Source organism: Vicia villosa, linkage group LG6 (genome assembly GCF_029867415.1).
Source record: "Vicia villosa cultivar HV-30 ecotype Madison, WI linkage group LG6, Vvil1.0, whole genome shotgun sequence".
Taxonomy (NCBI): domain Eukaryota; kingdom Viridiplantae; phylum Streptophyta; class Magnoliopsida; order Fabales; family Fabaceae; genus Vicia; species Vicia villosa.
Window position 1 is genome coordinate 151,464,303 of NC_081185.1, and position 18,743 is coordinate 151,483,045.

General features: G+C 38.4%; 1 protein-coding gene across 1 annotated transcript; it reads left to right on the plus strand.

The window, feature by feature from the left end:
* The first annotated feature begins 4,664 nt into the window (after positions 1-4,664).
* LOC131615002 (uncharacterized) lies at positions 4,665-18,508 on the plus strand. Its single transcript, XM_058886523.1, has 4 exons — positions 4,665-4,687; positions 4,789-5,230; positions 16,795-18,315; positions 18,473-18,508. Exons 1-4 carry the CDS (start codon positions 4,665-4,667, stop codon positions 18,506-18,508), a joined length of 2,022 nt encoding a protein of 673 aa, XP_058742506.1.
* Positions 18,509-18,743: the final 235 nt, after the last annotated feature.

Below are 18,743 nucleotides of genomic sequence, written 5' to 3' on the forward strand. Positions count from 1 at the left end.
TACAAAGCAAAAGATTACAGGTCATTTTCAGGCATCCTTCAGAAACAGTTTTTTCCCAAAGAGAATATGATCAAGATAAAAGCTTCAAATGAAAAATATGTTCCAAAGTGGCTTATAGAGGACCTCTTGAGGTTTCTAAAAAGTATTAGATCTCCCTCATAGCTTAAAAATTGAGTGAGATATGCTTGATCAAAGTTAGGTGATTTTGAGGGACCAAATGTAAAAAAGGAGGGTTCAAATTAAGGAATTTTGCAAATGGGCCTATGTTTTTGTGGTATAAACTTGATCCACAAGCCATTAGCTTGTCCAAAACAAAAGGGCACGAAATTTATCATATTAATTGATTTAATATATTTTTTATTTCATTTTTTATGATTTAATTAAGTATAAAAATCAAATATTATGATAAAATATTCATAAAGGCCAATTTCAATCAGTATTAATGGCAAAATATATTGTTATTTTCGTGCTAAATCAAATGGAAAGGAGTGATACAATATTTGGACCAAATTGGAAACTTTTTATTCAAGAAACAAATCAAAATTCTCAAAGAAGAAAGATTGGATTTAAAGGCTTTTGAGACTCTTTTCTAAACCTAATCTGATTCACTATAAGTATAGAGGCTGAGGCATAAGGGTTGGTGGATCAAGAGGGAGCAGAGCTGCAAGAACAAAAAAAATCTCCAAGAACTCAAATTCGATTTCAGAGAATTAGAGGCTTTCAAGGAGATTCAGGCATTGCAAAAGATTCATCAAGGGATTCTGAACGTGTTTGGATACTCACACGACTTCAACACCCCCAGAACATTCTCCTATTCATCAAGGTAAGCCGTTCTAAAAACCCTCTCGATTTGAACAATATATGCATCCTCATTGAAATCTATTGGCATATTCTTGTTTGTCTCAATGTATTAATCGTTTCTGGATTGTTCTTGTTGAGTTTGCGTGCCCTAATCATGTTCCACCATTAATGACCGGTTTGAGTTTTTAGGGTTTAATTTGGGGTTTTTTTATGGGAGTTAAATTAAGGTCAATTAATGATATAGCCTGATTCGTATGGTTGAGACGAGTGAAGTGATAAGGTCGCGCCATGTTTATATGTTCATATGGGCTATTCGCTATTTTTGTGGTTTTGGTTGCTACAGAGAAAACCGTAGCGATTTCGTAGCTAAGTTTGCAGGTTTTTTTGTGAATTCTGTGAAGAAGATGATGTGTTGGCATTCCCTGGTTGGTTTATTTCAAAAGTCGCGCGCGTTTCCAGATGCGTTTAGTGATTCACCATATGTTGTCTTAGGCGCGCGTAATGAACGAGTGGCTGGAGTTGGTCTAGTGGTTAGCTTACACGCTGGTGAGGGTGAGGTCGCAGGTTCGAGCCTCCCCTCCCACGTTATTTTTGATGAAATAATCTCCCACCTGATCCCATGCGCGCGCAGCTCAAACCTTCACCATGTACCCTCAGATCTGGACCCTTAATCCGACCATCTCTTAGATCCAACGCCCTGGGATCAATACCCATACCATAAGCCCTCAATCTAACCACACAGAATTAAAACCTTAATAATTTAAATAAAACTTTAATTATTTTGTTTATTTTAATTAAAATACTTATTTTAATATATATTAATTATGTTATAATTATTTTTTTGATAAAATAAATACATGATAATTATATTAAAATTTTTTATTTGTTATTCGTGCCGATTAAATCGATTGATCGCTATGGTTAACAATAATTTTAATTAAAATATTGTTAAATAAAAATAAAAAATCAAACCAAATTCGATTAAATGGTTGCAATCATCTTATTGATTGTGATGATTAATCTCGCCTCATTATTTAATTTAATTTGTTATTATTTGTAGTCGTGCTAATCGATTACGAGAGGTAACAATATAAAACGCCAATTAATAAATAATAAAATACAATAAGTTGTTATTAGTGATAATCGAATTAATCGATTTGAATTGGTAACAGTGCAAATCCTTAATCTCTTAGCTATGGTGATCAAACCTATTGATCATTGCGGTTAATTGTGCCAAATCAGGGTTGTACGCCCAAACCCTAATAACTCTAAAATCCATTCAAATTACAAAGACAAAACAAACTGCGATAGGCTAACCAAAAAGCCTCCAAAAAAAACCATATCAAATCAAATTCAAACTCTAAATGGCGTACAACCCTTCCCGAACTACGTAGACTCTGATCCTCCCTAAGGAGGTACGTAGGCACTTGGCAACAAGGCGAGTCTCCCCCTCTTCAAAATCTCAATCATGTCATTATAATTTTGTTTGCCACATTTCTTTACAAATCCTGCCATGCAACCCTAATCTTTGAACATTAGCCTTTAGGAAAGGGCTGAGGGTGCCTAACACCTTCCCTCAGCCTGATTATAATAGCTTACCCTAAATCTCTTAACTGCGTAAGGGTTTCCTATTCGCCCTTCAGAATAGGTGGCGACTCGAAAGCTGAAATTTTTAGGCAGGTTGCTACAGCTGGCGACTCTGCTGGGGAGAACACTTTTAGTGAATTATTATGCTCCTTAAGGCTTGAGAGGGTTTAGGGTTAGGTTTGTGATTTGGTTTGTGATTTGGTTTGTGGCGCACTGTAGGGATGGCAATTTGCCACAATTAGGGTTTGGGGGAGGTTCATCTTTTAATAAATGTATTATTTATTTATTTGTTTTGTTGTTTTTTATCTGCCTAGAAATGTCTGCTTTTATTATTATATATTTGCTCTATTTTTATGTAGGTTAAACCTTAAGCGTGGGAGTTAACTTTGAGACCAAAAGGGGACATGAATCGCCTTACGAATCTCACTGATAACTCCACTCGGAGTGGGTTAGGTGTTTGGAAAGGTCCGAAACGAAGCTAGACTTTGTGGAGGGCTGGACTGGACACTTAGCTGATCTCTCCGGGAACCTACCCAAAAATTCGAACCTCATGGATAAAGTGAGTTGTTCCAAAATCCGAAGAGACGAAAAAGTCTCGGAGGCTACGAACGACCCCATGAGACCTTTTAGAACCCCCGTATAAAGGTTGGCTCCCAAGAGCCCCCTACGTCGAACCTATGAACCTGGGTTCTTTGAAATACCATGTTTTTTTGCTTAATTATTTTTTATGTTTGTATTTTTTTTTTTGTTGTTATGTGTTTGCATGCATCATCTAATCATTTGCATTTTTCATCATGTCTTATCCACAAATAAAAACAATAATACACATATATATGTATATATATTTGGTAAAATGTATTTTGTTGGTGAATGTGTAGGAAGGATGAGTACGAAGAAGACAATCGTGCACTTTACTGTTTCTACTCCAGACATTAAGAAATTGAAGATCATCAAAGAAAAATTACCATCAGGTGCTTTGGATAGGTTTGAGATTCGCTATGGTAACATCTTGGATTTGCTAAGGGTAAAAGTGCAAGAAGAAGCTATCACCGCCTTGGTACAATTCTATGATCCGCCTTTGAGATGTTTTACTTTCCAGGATTTTCAGTTAGCACCTACCATAGAAGAAATGGATGCTATGTTGGGTTTTTCGAGGATAAAAAAGGAATTCTATACTGGTGTGGGTAAGGAAGTTGACTTTTCAGATCTAGAAAAGGCTTTGGGAATGTCCGCTGCAGAACTAAAAGTTCATTATAAAACTGAGGGAGAAGTACATGGGTTCAAAAGATCTTATTTAGAAAATCAAGCATTAATGTTTGCTCAAAGGAAACAATGGGACATTTGTGGACATGTGTTAGCTCTCTTAGTTTTTGGTGTTGTTTTATTGCCAAAGAATATTGACTATGTTGATCCTACCGCTATTCATGCTTTCACTTCTTTTAGGCTTTTTGACAAAGATCCAACTCCGACTATCCTCGCTAACATTTACTATGCTATTCATATGAGGTATGAAAGAAAGAGAGGAGTGCTAGTTTGTTGCGTTCATTTGCTCTATTCTTGGTTGACTTCCCATCTCTACAAAGCTAGCTGCTTTATCAAAGAATTAACTAGGAACGATTGGTCTCAAAAATTAAGGGCTCTTAAAGCGGACTCTATTCTATGGTATGCAAGAAAATTAAATTCAGATAAGATCATTTACAAATGCGGAGAATTCAACAATGTGCCATTGATAGGAACTCTTGGTTGTATTAATTATAATCCTGCTTTAGCACTACGTCAATTGGGTCATTCCATGGATAAAGAACCTTCCGAGCAACGTATAAAAGAATTAATTTTGCATGACAACGGGAAAGGTGAACCAAGAACATGGAAAAAGGTAATTCAAGCTTGGAGCAATGTTCAAAGGAGAGACTTTGGGCCAAAGAATGTAATTGCAAAAGCAGCTTATACCGCATGGGTTCAAGAAAGAGTTAAGAAAGTGTTGCTTCCTTTTGTCGTGGATCCCGCCTACAAGCCTGATTCTCCTGATCCTGTTCCTTTATCCATCGAAGAGATAGAAGGAATCAGGGCTGCCCTAGAGGCGTCCTGAAAGGAGAAAGAGAAATTAGAACTTGATTTGCATCAACTTACTAATGAAAGGAGCCAACTACGCTTTGACCTTAAAGAGAAAAATCAAGAACTCCAAGCGATGAAAGAAGAAAATGATAGGCAAAGAAGTAAAAGAAAGCGTGCAACCGAAGGAGTTCTAAGTGCTAATTTTAATCTAGAATCGCATAATGAAAGGTTGGCACAAGCGGATGTAGAGATTGCAAAATGGAGAAGACGTTATGAAAAGGCTTCCCATGACAAAGCGGAATCCGAAAAAAATCTAGAAGCTGTGGTCTTTGAATTAACGGATAGAACTAAGGACCAAGAAGTGGAAATAAGGGATTTAAAGTTTGATCTTCAAGAGGCCCGCAATGCTGGACAAGAAGAACGCACAAGGAGGCTAACCGCGGAAGAAGCACTTTTACAGCGCACTGATGAGCGTCATAGAGCACTTCAAGCTTTGGCCGTGCTTAGGCAATTACTACTAAGGCAAAAAGAGTTATGTGATGCTGCAAGGGATGAAAGGGACTATTGGGAGAGACAATACACAATTGTTTCTACTGCTTATGAGCACGTGAGCATGGTTCCTAAGATGCTTGAAGAATACGAGAAATGCCGCGATAATTATGACAAGCTAGTTTACTTGTGCAACGATCTAATCCTAGACATCCCAAGGAGTTTGGCAAAGGCGGAGACCTCTCTTGTTATCCTTCCCAAAGAAGTCAAGGAATTCATAGAGCTTTGTAGAGATATGGTGGATAAGTTCAAAGAAGACATCCAAAGGCGTTCTTAGTTTTAGATTATTTTCCTTTTTGCATTCCAAGTATTTTCAATTTGTTATTTCAATTTCTATCTTTGTTAACCGACAATGGAGTTTGTTTTTAGTATTTTATTTTCAATAAAGTGTGTTTCTTTTTCGTTACTCATCGTTTCTATAAATATTCGCCAACTTTGTTTACCTCTTAAAAAAAAACATATGTGTATATACATGTACAAAAGAAAAGAAAAAAAGAAAAATAAATACATATGCAAAAAATATATACATAATACATATGTGCAAAAAAAAAAAGAAAAATGTACATGTATATATAAAAAAGAGAGGAATAAAAAATAATATATAAATATATATGTGTATTATAATAGTGTGGATAAGACACAAACATTGCATAACCATATCATTCATAGCATGCATATCATATTTATTTTTCAAAAACATAAAAAAAAAACTATCTTCATCTCCAGTCACACCATTGCAACTCGATCACTCATCCAGACCAGAGCTCAGAAGAAGAAAGCAATGGAACAGCTAGAGCAGAACCAAGCCGCCCTTCGCGAGGAAATGACCCAGCTGAAAGGTACTGTTGAAGACCTCCAGGGAGGAATGGCCCAAGTGCTGAGCTTCATGAAAGACCTCAAAGATAAGCAAGACAAAGCTAAAGAAGTTCATGATCAGTATGAAGAGATACCTAAAGATGGCAACCCATTGTTAGGATATGTTCGAGGCTATGACCCTCACAAAACTAATGCTCACGCATCTAAAAGGGTCACCACGACCCATGAAGAGGGAGAGGCTTCCCAAGAAGGATTTATCCCTACTACTCAGAAAGAAGGGACGTCTCGCACAGTTCGCATTCCAATCAACAATCCGCTTAGGGATGAGGACTACTTGGACCTACAGTATGGGGACACTAATGACACAGATCAAGTCCCTCAACCAAAGCTGACCCCTGATGATTCTGGGGAGAATTCCAAGGAGAGTGGACAAATCAAGGCGCTGGAAGAAAGGATGAAAGCAATGGAAGGATATGATGCCTTCGATGTGGATACCTATGAAATGAGCTTGGTGCCGGATTTGACTATTCCTCATAAATTCAAGATACCCGACTTTGAGAAGTACAAGGGACTCTCTTGTCCGAGGAGTCACTTGCGCATGTATGTGCGAAAAATGGCTGCTTATGCTCATGATCAAAAGCTGATGATGCATTTTTTCCAAGATAGCTTGAGTGGAGCATCGGTTGACTGGTACATGCAATTAGAGAAGTCTCACATCCGAAGCTGGACCGACCTTGCTAATACGTTCCTAAAACAATATAAATACAATTTGGACATGGCACCCGATCGGATGCAACTCCAAAATTTGTCACAAAAGAAAGAGGAATCGTTTAAGGAGTATGCACAGAGATGGAGGGAAATGGCCTCCCGAGTCCAACCTCCCCTGTTGGAAAAAGAACTCGTAAAAATGTTTATGGCTACATTACAAGGGCCGTACTACGATAAAATGGTAGGGAGTGTGTCCTCAGGGTTTTCAGATTTAGTGGTTATTGGTGAAAGGATAGAAGACGGAATTAAGAGCGGGAAAATACAAGGAGTATCATCTAACTCTTATCACTCAAAGAGGCCCACCTCAACCTTCGCTAAAAAGAAGGAAGGGGAGACCAACGCAGTAGTGCATCAAGAGTTTAGACCTCCTATGACATACTCACCTCAACCAAGATTCCAAGGCCCTCCGAGGAAGTTCGACCCTTTGCCCACTTCTAAAAGCGAGATACTGGAGCATCTATTAAACGAGCAGTTAGTGGAACTCAGGCCTATGCCACCTCCGATTCCCGGAAAGACTATGCCCAATTTCAAAGCTAATGAGAGGTGTGAATTTCACGCCAATTCTCCGGGGCATACATTGGAAAAATGTTGGGCCTTTATGTTAGAACAAGATTTGTTCTTATCAATTATCTTAGTTTTGATGATAACAATAATATGAATTTTGCTTAAGATAATATGGTACTCTAATCCAATGCAATTTCCCTTTCAGGAAATATATATAAAGAGTACGCATAATTCAGCGCTCAGAAGTTGTGTCTCAAATGGTTCAGCATGCAACATCAGAACATGGTCTGGCAAGACATCAGAAGATGGTCGAAGCAGAATCAGAACATGGCATCAGAAGAACATGAGATCAGAAGCACTGAAGATCAGAAGATGGTATCACGCAACAGAAGCACTTCAAGATCAGAAGATCAGAAGATGCTATGCACCAAGCTGTTTTGACTCTGATGATATTCAAACGTCGTATTCACAAACATCAGATCAGAAGGAAGTACAGGTGGCAGACTACGCTGACTGACAAAAGGAACGTTAAAGCTACTAAAGGCAACGTCAGTAGACACAGCGTGAACAAGGCTCGAGGTAGTTGACAAAAGCGTATAACATTAAATGCAATGCTGTACGGAACACGCAAAGCATTAAATGCACTCAACGGTCATCTTCTCAACGCCTATAAATATGAAGTTCTGATGAGAAGCAAGGTTACCAATTCTTAACTACTCTGAACGAAAATAAACTTGCTGAAACGCTATTCAATCAAAGCTCAGAATCTTCATCAACTCACTACATTGCTGTTGTAATATCTTAGTGAGAGTAAGCTTAAACGATAAGAGAAATATCACAGTTTGTGATTATAGCTTTTAAGAAGCATTTGTAAACTCTTGTATAGATTACATTAAGTTGTAAGGAACTAGAGTGATCGTGTGATCAGTATACTCTAGGAAGTCTTAGCAGTTGGCTGAGCAGTTTGTAACTAGAGTGATCAGGTTGATCAGTAGACTCTAGAAAAGTCTTAGAAGTTGTCTAAGCAGTTGTTCCTGGAATGATCAAGTTGTGATCAGAATACTCTAGAAGACTTAGTCGTGGACTAAGTGGAAAACCATTGTAATCCGTGCGATTAGTGGATTAAATCCTCAGGTTGAGGTAAATCATCTATGCGGGGGTGGACTGGAGTAGCTTCGTTAACAGCGAACCAGGATAAAAATAATTGTGAAATTTATTTTTATCGTCCAAGTTTTAAAGTCACACTTATTCAATCCCCCCCTTTCTAAGTGTTTTTCTATCCTTCAATTGGCATCAGAGCGCCGGTTCTAAGGTGCAAGCACTTAACCGTGTTTAGAAAAGATTCAGGAAGAGAAAAACGCTTCATTTAAAAGATGGCTGGTGAAACTCCGACAAATCCACCTGCATCTACATCTGGCTCTACTGAGCAATACAACGGTAACAATGGTTATACAAGACCGCCGGTATTTGAGGGTGAAAACTTTGAATACTGGAAAGATAAACTGGAAAGTTACTTTCTTGGTCTAGATGGTGATCTATGGGATCTTCTGATGGATGGTTATAAACATCCAGTAAATGCCAGAGGCGTAAAGCTGACAAGGCAAGAAATGAATGATGATCAAAAGAAGCATTTCAGGAATCATCATAAATGCAGAACTGTTTTGCTGAATGCTATTTCTCATGTTGAGTATGAGAAAATATCAAACAGGGAAACAGCCTATGATATATATGAGTCCTTGAAAATGACTCATGAAGGAAATGCTCAAGTCAAGGAGACAAAAGCTCTTGCCTTAATCCAGAAGTATGAAGCCTTCAAGATGGAGGATGATGAAGACATTGAAAAGATGTTTTCAAGATTTCAAACTCTTACTGCTGGATTGAGAGTTCTTGACAAGGGATACACCAAGGCTGATCATGTAAAGAAGATCATCAGAAGCTTACCCAGAAGATGGGGTCCTATGGTGACTGCATTCAAGATTGCAAAGAATCTGAATGAAGTTTCTCTGGAAGAGCTGATCAGTGCCTTGAGAAGCCATGAGATTGAGCTGGATGCAAATGAGCCTCAAAAGAAAGGTAAATCTATTGCATTAAAATCTAATATCAAGAAATGCACTAACGCTTTTCAGGCCAAAGAAGAAGATCCTGAAGAATCAGAATCTGAAGAAGAAGATGAACTGTCCATGATTTCCAGAAGGGTAAATCAACTCTGGAAGAGCAAGCAAAGGAAGTTCAGAGGCTTCAGAAGTTCAAAGAGATTTGAACATGGAGAATCTTCTGATAACAGAAGATCTGACAAGAAGAAGGTCATGTGCTATGAATGCAATGAACCAGGACACTTCAGGAATGAATGTCCAAATCTTCAGAAGGAGAATCCCAAGAAGAAGTTTCATAAGAAGAAAGGTCTTATGGCAACCTGGGATGAGTCAGAAGATGATTCAGAAGATGAGCAGGCTAACTGTGCGCTGATGGCGACAGAAGATGACGGATCAGAATCTACATCAGAATCAGATTCTGAAGAGGTATTTTCTGAACTTACTAGAGATGAGTTAGTTTCCGGATTAACTGAACTTCTGGAATCCAAGTCTCAGATTTGTATTAAATACAAAAAGCTGAAAAAGCTATTTGAATTTGAAACAAAGAGGCTTGAGTTGGAAAATTCTGAATTGAAAGATAAACTTTTAAAATTATCCAATGATGTTGGATCTCCTTCTAATTCAGAAAAATCCACTCCTAGTCTAAACCATATTCTGAAAGAATATGATTTAAGTTTCAGGAAGTTCTTATCTAGAAGTATTGGCAGAAGTCAGCTAGCTTCTATGATATATGCCGTATCTGGAAACAAAAGAGTTGGCATTGGTTATGAGGGTGAAACCCCATACAAACTTGAACCTGTTGATGAAATGAAACTCACATACAAGCCATTGTATGATCAGTTCAAGTATGGTCACTCTCATGATATTAGGCACACTTCACATGCACAAAGTTTTCACATAACACACACCAAGAAGCATGTGACACAACCTAGGAAATATCATGAAACTCATATTAAAAATTATCATGCTGTTCCTCCTATTGCTTATAATGTCAAACCCAAGTTCAATCAGAACTTGAGAAAATCTAACAAGAAAGGACCCAAGAAAATGTGGGTACCTAAGGATAAGATTATTCCTATTGCAGATATCCTTGGCTGCAAGAAGGACAAAGCACAACATGTCATGGTACCTGGACTCTGGATGCTCACGACACATGACAGGAAGAAGGTCTATGTTCCAAGACCTGGTGCTTAAGTCTGGAGGAGAAGTCAAGTTTGGAGGAGATCAGAAGGGCAAGATAATTGGCTCTGGAACTATAAAGTCTGGTAACTCTCCTTCCATTTCTAATGTACTTCTTGTAGAAGGATTAACTCATAACCTCTTATCTATCAGTCAATTAAGTGACAATGGTTATGATATAATCTTCAATCAAAAGTCTTGCAAGGCTGTAAATCAGAAGGATGGCTCAATCCTATTTACAGGCAAGAGGAAGAACAACATTTATAAGACAGATCTGCAAGATCTTATGAGTCAGAAGGTGACTTGTCTTATGTCTGTTTCTGAAGAGCAGTGGGTCTGGCACAGGAGATTAGGTCATGCTAGTTTGAGAAAGATCTCTCAGATTAACAAACTGAATCTTGTCAGAGGACTCCCTAATCTGAAATTCAAATCAGATGCTCTTTGTGAAGCATGTCAGAAGGGCAAGTTCTCCAAACCTGCATTCAAGTCTAAGAATGTTGTTTCTACCTCAAGGCCATTAGAACTCTTGCACATTGATCTGTTTGGACCAGTCAAAACAGCATCTGTCAGAGGAAAGAAATATGGATTAGTCATCGTAGATGATTATAGTCGCTGGACGTGGGTAAAATTCTTGAAACACAAGGATGAGACTCATTCAGTGTTCTTTGATTTCTGCATTCAGATTCAATCTGAAAAAGAGTGTAAAATCATAAAGGTCAGAAGTGATCATGGTGGTGAATTTGAGAACGGATCCTTTGAAGAATTCTTCAAAGAAAATGGTATTGCCCATGATTTCTCTTGTCCTAGAACTCCACAGCAAAATGGGGTTGTAGAACGAAAGAATAGGACTCTGCAAGAAATGGCCAGAACCATGATCAATGAAACCAATATGGCTAAGCATTTCTGGGCAGAAGCAATAAACACTGCATGCTATATTCAGAATAGAATCTCTATCAGACCTATTCTAAATAAGACTCCCTATGAATTGTGGAAGAATAAAAGGCCCAACATTTCATATTTCCATCCTTTTGGATGTGTATGTTTTATTCTGAACACTAAAGATCGTCTTGGTAAGTTTGATTCCAAAGCTCAAAAATGTTTTCTTCTTGGATATTCTGAACGCTCAAAAGGCTACAGAGTATACAATACTGAAACATTGATTGTGGAAGAATCAATCAATATCAGGTTTGATGATAAGCTTGGTTCTGAAAAACCAAAGCAGGTTGATAATTTTGCAGGTTATGATATTGACATATCAGAAGTTGTTGAGCCAAGAAGCAATGCATCAGAAGCAGAGCTTCTCAGAAGCAAAGAATCTGAAGATCAAGTATCAGCTTCTCTGGAGGATCTAAGTATTTCTGAAGAACCATCTGTCAGAAGATCATCTAGACTCATCTCTGGTCATTCAGAAGATGTCATTCTTGGAAAGAAGGATGATCCAATCAGAACAAGAGCATTCCTTAAGAACAATGCAGACTGTCAATTAGGTCTTGTATCTTTGATCGAGCCAACTTCTGTTGATCATGCTCTAGAAGATCCAGACTGGATAATTGCTATGCAAGAAGAACTGAATCAGTTTACAAGGAATGATGTTTGGGATCTTGTTCCTAGACCAGATGGATTCAATATAATTGGTACAAAATGGGTCTTCAGAAACAAGCTCAGTGAGAAAGGTGAAGTGGTAAGGAACAAAGCCAGACTGGTGGCTCAGGGTTATAGTCAGCAAGAAGGGATTGATTATACAGAAACCTTTGCACCAGTGGCCAGGTTAGAGTCTATTCGTCTATTAATTTCTTTTGCCACTCAACATAACATCACTCTCTATCAGATGGATGTTAAGAGTGCCTTCTTAAATGGTTATATAGATGAAGAAGTTTATGTCCATCAACCTCCTGGTTTTGAAGACTCTATGTCTCCGAATCATGTGTTTAAACTAAAGAAATCATTATATGGATTGAAGCAAGCTCCCAGAGCTTGGTATGAACGCTTAAGTTCTTTCCTTCTAGATAATGGTTTCACTAGAGGAAAAGTGGACACTACTCTCTTTTGTAAAACCTTTGAAAAGGATATTTTAATCTGTCAAATATATGTAGATGATATTATTTTTGGAACATCTAATGCTACACTTGGAAAGGAGTTTGCTAAGTCTATGCAGGCTGAGTTTGAAATGAGCATGATGGGAGAACTCAAGTATTTCCTTGGAATACAAATAAATCAAACATCAGAAGGAACACATGTTCACCAAACCAAGTATGTGAAGGAACTTCTGAAGAAGTTTAATCTTCTGGACTGCAAAGAAGCCAAAACTCCTATGCATCCAACATGCATCCTAGGTAAGGATGAGGTAAGTAAGAAGGTAGATCAGAAGTTATACAGAGGTATGATTGGATCTCTTCTATATTTGACTGCTTCTAGACCTGACATTCTGTTCAGTGTTTGTTTGTGTGCTAGATTCCAATCAGATCCTAGAGAATCTCATTTAACTGCTGTTAAGAGAATTCTAAGGTATCTGAAAGGTACTACTAATGTTGGTTTAGTTTACAGAAAATCTAAAGAATACAACTTAGTAGGATTCTGTGATGCTGATTATGCTGGAGACAGAATTGAAAGAAAAAGTACTTCAGGAAGTTGCCAATTTCTTGGAAGTCATTTGATCTCTTGGTATAGCAAGAAGCAAGCAACTATTGCTCTATCAACAACAGAAGCAGAATATGTTGCTGCTGCTGGCTGTAGTACACAGATGCTCTGGATGAAGAGTCAGTTGGAAGATTATCAGATATTTGAGAGTAACATTCCTATATTCTGTGATAATACTTCTGCTATATGTTTATCTAAGAATCCTATTCTTCATTCAAAAGCTAAACATATTGAGATTAAACATCATTTCATAAGGGACTATGTTCAGAAGGGTGTTATTTCTTTAAACTTTGTGGATACAGACCATCAATGGGCTGATATCTTTACAAAACCCCTGGCTGAAGATAGGTTTAAGTTCATTCTGAAGAACATCAGTATGGATTTATGCCCAGAATGAGAAGATGAGAAGTTCTTATGTATGAGTAACTTCTGAAATGAACATGGATTATTTTTTATATCAGAAGTTCTGATTAAAATCTTTTAGAAATTATGATTCGGTTATTACTAACGTTTCATTGTCTAAGTTGATTCAGAACCTCTTTTAAAGCAAAACAGCTGTTACGTTTTTTATCTCGGGATGGTAAACCTGTCGTTACTATTCATGGATAAACGCGCGTGCAGTTGAAGGGACGCCGACCATAGGTAACTGTGCTAGTCACCTCATTTGTCTTTATTATCTCTCCTCACGTCACGTAACATTAAATGCTAGTCATCATTCGTTTCATTTTATTTCCTTTTAAATACTCTTCAAAATGGTTTTTGGTTTCCTATCTTTTTTTTTTCTCTCTCTCTTCCATATCAAACCCTACTTGTTCATTTTTCTGCAAACCCATCATGAACTCTTCATCAAGCCCAGGAAATAATGAAAATGATCAAAACAACAAAAGAAAAGCTGTTGAAACATCACCTTCCAAACCCAAAAAGATCAAAATCACCTATGATCCTCTCAAGGTGAATCCATTTGAAGCAATGTTGTCTGGAAATTATTCTAGACGAGTGTTTCATCCTCCTGGTGAAAGCCCTCCATCATCTCCATCTTCTTCCTCATCTTTCGACCTTCAAGACTCAGCTTCCTCTTCATCTAACCTTTCCTCTCCCTTAGTCTCTTCTGAAGAAATCTCTTCATCTTCACCTGCTGGGAATGCTGTCTCTGGTAAAGATGGTGGAAGATCTGCATCAGAACCAAGTCTCCCTGACTCCTCGCCTGAAAGCCCGAGAAGCAGTCAATGAAGCGTTTCACTCCTTCATGGCATGCTGGCACAGACGTTGTCTTAGCTAGGGTCCTAGGATTTGGTCTTTGTAGTTTTCTTTTCCTTGTTGCTTCTGCTTGTTAAACATAGGAATTTCTTGTAAACCTTTTTGATTATCAATGAAAAAGTTTCTTTGATTTACATTCCAGTGAGTCTATTTGTCGTTTTTTTTGCATCTGAATCTTTTTAAATATTCTTTTTGATGTTATGACAAAAAGGGGGAGAAGATAAATGATAAATGATTTGATTAAATCTATCAGTTGCTGGGTAAAGAGGCTCCCACACATTCACTAACAAGAACTGCAAGTTCTATATGGTTTAAGTGTTTTGCAGGTACAGAGAAGTAAAGTGAATCTTCAGAAGCAAACACTAGAAGCAAAACCATAAGAAGCGTTATTCTGTAAAAGGAATAAGCTCTTGGAAACTGAAGCAAGATGAGTGCTGTCAAGCTTCAGAGATCAGAAGCAAGAAAGAAGAATGAATCAGAAGCACTGATAATAGAATTTGAATATCATTGTCTATCCTGTTCTGGCAAAATTCTATTTGCTCTGATACATATAATGTTATGGCTCTGATACATTATTTGCTCTGATACATTATTTCAGCCTATATGGCTCTGATACATATAATGTGTTCAAACATACATTTTATGTTCTAACTCGTTCATGCTGACTTTTGTCGTTTAGTTTTTGTTCTGTAACATTTCAGGATGTAGAGATGCTCTGATGATGCTCTGGTACATTCAACAATGTTCTGATACAAATCTAGCATGAAGTGATATTGGTAGACATTCAAAGTTCTGAAGCTATCCGAGGGAAGCAGAAATCAGAAGATGTGAATGTTCTAAAAGATCCAGAAAACTCAAGTTCTGAAGCTGTCCTGAATGGAAGCAGAAGTCAGAAGCTGTGAATGTTCTGAAGATCAAAGAAATTCAAGTTCTGAAGCTGTCCACGATGGAAGCAGGAATCAGAAGCTGTGAGTGTTCTAAGGATCTAAAGAAATTCAAGTTCTGAACCTGTCCAATGGAAGCAGAAGTCAGAAGCTATGAATTCTCTGAAGGCAGAAGCTTATATGATCGTCTCTACCGAAATAATCAGGGAAGTCTTTTATCAAAGTTCTTCGAGTATTTATTTCAGGGGGAGATTATTTATCTCAGGGGGAGATTGTTAATCTCAGGGGGAGACATATTCATATGCTTATGCTATAGCTGTGTAATTTGTCTTTTGCCGTCTACTCTTTCTAATCGCAAATTCATATCATTTATATATGTTTTTGTCATCATCAAAAAGGGGGAGATTGTTAGAACAAGATTTGTTCTTATCAATTATCTTAGTTTTGATGATAACAATAATATGAATTTTGCTTAAGATAATATGGTACTCTAATCCAATGCAATTTCCCTTTCAGGAAATATATATAAAGAGTACGCATAATTCAGCGCTCAGAAGTTGTGTCTCAAATGGTTCAGCATGCAACATCAGAACATGGTCTGGCAAGACATCAGAAGATGGTCGAAGCAGAATCAGAACATGGCATCAGAAGAACATGAGATCAGAAGCACTGAAGATCAGAAGATGGTATCACGCAACAGAAGCACTTCAAGATCAGAAGATCAGAAGATGCTATGCACCAAGCTGTTTTGACTCTGATGATATTCAAACGTCGTATTCACAAACATCAGATCAGAAGGAAGTACAGGTGGCAGACTACGCTGACTGACAAAAGGAACGTTAAAGCTACTAAAGGCAACGTCAGTAGACACAGCGTGAACAAGGCTCGAGGTAGTTGACAAAAGCGTATAACATTAAATGCAATGCTGTACGGAACACGCAAAGCATTAAATGCACTCAACGGTCATCTTCTCAACGCCTATAAATATGAAGTTCTGATGAGAAGCAAGGTTACCAATTCTTAACTACTCTGAACGAAAATAAACTTGCTGAAATGCTATTCAATCAAAGCTCAGAATCTTCATCAACTCACTACATTGCTGTTGTAATATCTTAGTGAGAGTAAGCTTAAACGATAAGAGAAATATCACAGTTTGTGATTATAGCTTTTAAGAAGCATTTGTAAACTCTTGTATAGATTACATTAAGTTGTAAGGAACTAGAGTGATCGTGTGATCAGTATACTCTAGGAAGTCTTAGCAGTTGGCTGAGCAGTTTGTAACTAGAGTGATCAGGTTGATCAGTAGACTCTAGAAAAGTCTTAGAAGTTGTCTAAGCAGTTGTTCCTGGAGTGATCAAGTTGTGATCAGAATACTCTAGAAGACTTAGTCGTGGACTAAGTGGAAAACCATTGTAATCCGTGCGATTAGTGGATTAAATCCTCAGGTTGAGGTAAATCATCTCTGCGGGGGTGGACTGGAGTAGCTTCGTTAACAGCGAACCAGGATAAAAATAATTGTGAAATTTATTTTTATCGTCCAAGTTTTAAAGTCACACTTATTCAATCCCCCCCTTTCTAAGTGTTTTTCTATCCTTCACTTTAGGCACAAGGTTCAGGACCTGATAGAGTCAGGAGCAATTGCTTTTGACAAACCTAATGTGAAGACAAACCCTATGCCCCGTCATGATGGCACAGTCAATGCAATAGAGGTAGTCACCGAGCAAGAGTTTGTTCAACAACGGAGCTCCCCCATAGATGCCCTTAAGAGGTATCTACTTGCAAAGGGGTTCGTCCTCGAACATAACGAAGCCTTTAAGACAACCTTGCAAAGACTCGTGAATCAAGGGGTAGTTCAGTTTAAAGAATATCCTGAGGAAGAGTATGTGGCCATGCTGGACAGGAATGAACCGTTAATGATACCAAGACAAGGGGCAAGGAAGACGTTGATCATCCCTTGCGCCAAAGCCACACTGCTGATACCCGCACAAGTACACACTAGGATTATCCCAGTCAGGGATCCATATCCTGTGGACAAGATGAAGGCAGTTCCATGGGAATATGAGTCTAATGCTAGTACCGATGTGACAAACATCGTCGGGCCTGGGGGTATGACTCGTAGCGGTCGCATATTCAATACTGCTAAATCAAAAGAGAATTCAGCACAAGCAAATGATCAAGCTACTGTGGTCCCTACTGAAAGAAGCACACCCATAGACAAGGAGATCACTAACAAAGATGCCGAAGAATTCTTGGCATTAATCAAGAAAAGTGATTATAAGGTAGTGGATCAGTTGCACCAAACTCCATCCAGGATATCACTCCTCTCGCTGTTAATCCATTCAGAAAAACATCGAGACACCCTGATGAAGATCTTGAGTGCTGCCCATGTAACCAAAGACATCACTGTAAATCAATTTGATGGAATGGTGGCTAATCTTACTGCTGGGACATGCTTAAGCTTCAGTGAACACGAGTTGCCCTCACAAGGGAAAGAGCATAACAAAGCCCTGCATATCTCCATACAATGTGGGAAAGCTCATCTGTCTAGAGTGCTGATCGACACAGGATCGTCATTAAATGTGATGCCAAAGGCCACCTTAGACAAGATAGATTTGGAAGGACTGGTAATAAGACCAAGCCGTCTGGTGGTCAAAGCCTTCGATGGGTCGCAAAGCCCGGTGTTTGGAGAGGTGGACCTCCCTGTGGTAATAGGCCCTCACACTTTCTGCATCAATTTCCAAGTGATGGAGATTGAGCCTGCCTACACATGTTTATTAGGACGCCCTTGGATCCATGCTGCTGGGGCAGTTACCTCTACTCTGCATCAAAAGGTGAAATTTGTGGATGGAAACTCTATAGTAACCGTCAGTGGGGAGGAGGACATATTTGTCAGCAATCTAGACTCATACCGATACATTGAGGCTGGGGAAAAGGCATTAGAGACTTCGTTCCAAGCACTAGAGATTGCCACTGCTGTCACACTACCAATTGAGAAAACACGAAGGGCGGTGACATCCTGGAGAGACCTGCAAGACACAAAGATGGAAGGCTGGGGAAAAATTCCAGAAGTACAAGAGAAGAAAGATCGTCTGGGGTTAGGATACCAACCAACAAAGAAGGCTGCAAAGGAAGAGCAACGATTCCCTCCGATCGCACAGACTTTTGTTACAGGTGGATACGAGCATGTATCCATGATATCTAGCATGGAGGGAACGTCCAATTTTATCCGGATGATTAGGCCAGGAGAACAGCTTCAGAATTGGACAAGCCTGGAGATACCGGAGATAGTTTTCATTTCAAAGTAATTTCCTATTGTGTGTTTTATTTCCCTTTTTAATAAAGAAAGACAATAACACTCATGCCTCGCCCGAAGCATAGAGTTAGTTTGTAAGGGCCCCATTTACTTTCAAGTTCGAAGTTTATTAATAAAATTGTCTTTGCATTTTGGTATTGAAAACATTGCCTTTTTCTTTTTCGCATTTATTCCTTTTCCATTTCTGAAAATGACAAATAAATTTCTTGCACAAACAAAGCACGTTCACATCTGCATACTAAAAGAAAACAAAAACATAAAACATGTGCAGATCACCTTCTGACACCACCGATAATAATA